At 28.6% G+C, this 2,297-nt stretch overlaps 1 protein-coding gene across 1 annotated transcript; it reads right to left on the reverse strand.

Annotated features, from left to right (window-relative positions):
• Positions 1-429: 429 nt before the first annotated feature.
• LOC8281863 lies at positions 430-1,417 on the reverse strand. Its single transcript, XM_015721292.3, has one exon. It carries the CDS (start codon positions 1,259-1,261, stop codon positions 719-721), a length of 543 nt encoding a protein of 180 aa, XP_015576778.2. The 5' UTR covers positions 1,262-1,417; the 3' UTR covers positions 430-718.
• Positions 1,418-2,297: the final 880 nt, after the last annotated feature.

Here is a 2,297-nt window from a genome sequence, read left to right on the forward strand (position 1 = left end):
TGAAACTAAGCTGTAATTAGAGAATATTAATAAAAAATTATATAAATAATATATATTTTTATTTATTAAATCGTTTGGATAGAAAAGTATTATATGCAAAATAATCTGAAGTCCATATTATACAAAAATATTTTATTTATTCACATATAAAACTGCTAAAGTTAAAATCATTAAAAAGAGTCTTGCTTTATTTAATTATAAATCGAATGATATTAGACGTGTGAATTCATCTGACACTTGGTAAGCCAACAGCTTTTATTTCTTTTATAAAATTGTTTTACCATATAAGGTTAATGTTGTCCTTTTAACTTTTGGGAAGGTGATGGCATTGTGCAGTCTGTCCAGCCAGAATCTGTCCTCAGTCCATCTTAATTTGTCAATATCCAGTAAAGTAAAAATATAAAGGAAAATTGAGGGAAAAAAAGAAGATAAAAAGAATTTTTGGTGAGATCTTTCTATTTTCTTGTTCTACATTTTTAATCTTTTAGAAAGAAGAGAGGGGGAGAAGGCACTAATACTATTTTACAAAAAGAGAAAAAAGAAGAGGGGACTAAAATGAAAATCCAAAAATATTCTCCATTTTATATTTTGATCCCACGAATTCTTTTCTTTTTTCATCTTTTGAACCTCTATCATTTCGTTTCTTTTCCATCTACACCCCCTAATCCCTTTTTCTTTCCTTTTCTTTTTCCTTTTTTTTTGTTTTTAAAGATTATAGCTACATGAATAGTTCAGATTGCAACAGGGCATAGTAGTTAGCATTAGCATCTTCAATCTCCCATAAGCCATCACAAAGAGAGAATCCATCTACTCCACTAAACCCGTTTGCACTACTAACAAAACCTTCATAGCCATCATCGAAACCAGAACCAGTTTCTGTATTTGGAATCCCAAGTTCATCATCAGAGGCTTCAAGAAGATGTCTTATAACCCTATCTTTATCATCTTCCTCGTCTTCCTTCAATAACATGGAAGAAGAAGAAGAAGATGATGATGAAGAGGAAGATGGGTAGTCTTCAATGGCGGACGTGATTGTAGCAAAAGGGCTCTCTCTGCCAGTTTCTGTCGATGGACAAGAAAGAGGGTCGTCGAGTTCTTGCTGAAGTGTAGTTATGAGAGAAGAGATGTCTTGGGTTGGCTCTTCTTCTTCTTCTTCAAGAAGGGAGAGTATTTGGTTGTAAGATTTATGTCTCTTACTTTCTTCGACATCCTCTGCATAAGTTTCATTACTCCTTTGGCGCTTTGATGGTGTTTCTGCCATTTGAGAGCAAGAAAAATAAATAAACAAAGAAAAGAAAGAAAGAAAGAAAACTGAGAGAGATGGAAGCAAAGAAAAGCTGGATGAGGAGAGAGAAGGGGATGGAAAGGTTTATATAGACAAAGGGAGGAAAGTGGAGTTTCGGTCAAATGAGTGAACAAAAGAAAGCTACAATATTTTAATGTTCCTTTATTTAATAATATTTTTATACGGGATTTTTTTATATAACTTTTTATAAAAAAAACGTTTACTAGAGAGAGAGAAGATGCTTAACAAAAAAGAAGAAGTTTACACCTTAGGAAATGCTCATGCTCATCATTTTCTTAAAGAGTTGGTGCACATTCATATACTCACCGTTGGATTATATTATGCATCGAGATTCGTGATATCAAGGGGTGTAAGTTGAGGTAGATCTGATTTTTTTTGGGTCAAAGAGTTGAGGTAAGATAAGATCACAGACACAAAAGAAAATCAAAGGACCCAGCAGGGTATAGATAAATGATGCACCACTTTTCTAATTTAATTAAACTCCAGAATTTCAACATTGATTACATTAAAATTTTTTAAATTATATATTTGTTATTCACGAGTATTATATTTAATACATTTTAAATTAATTAATTCAATTATAAAAATAATATTAAATTAAAATATACTTTATAAATAGTAGCTTTTATATATTTTATATTTATAAATATGAAAAAAATTAGATTTTTCATTATTTATTATAGTTATACCATAAAAAAAAATTATAATTTAAAATAAAAAAACAGTTTTACTCTTCGTAAGAAATTATCTCAAAATGTCTTATATTTTTTAAATAAAAAGAAGCCTCTAATATATCTAATCCAGTGAAGGATTTTACTTTTAAGACTAAAAAAAAAAAATGAGTTTAAGTTTACTTCTTCAAATAAAGACTAACTATATAATTTTTGAATTTAGATGTAAATTTTATTTAAATCTTAAAATTAATAAATAGATTGATAAATTAAAAAATATTTAATTATTGCACATGTATTAAAAAATTTATTGAATATAT

This window comes from Ricinus communis, chromosome 1 (assembly GCF_019578655.1).
Source record: "Ricinus communis isolate WT05 ecotype wild-type chromosome 1, ASM1957865v1, whole genome shotgun sequence".
Lineage (NCBI taxonomy): Eukaryota > Viridiplantae > Streptophyta > Magnoliopsida > Malpighiales > Euphorbiaceae > Ricinus > Ricinus communis.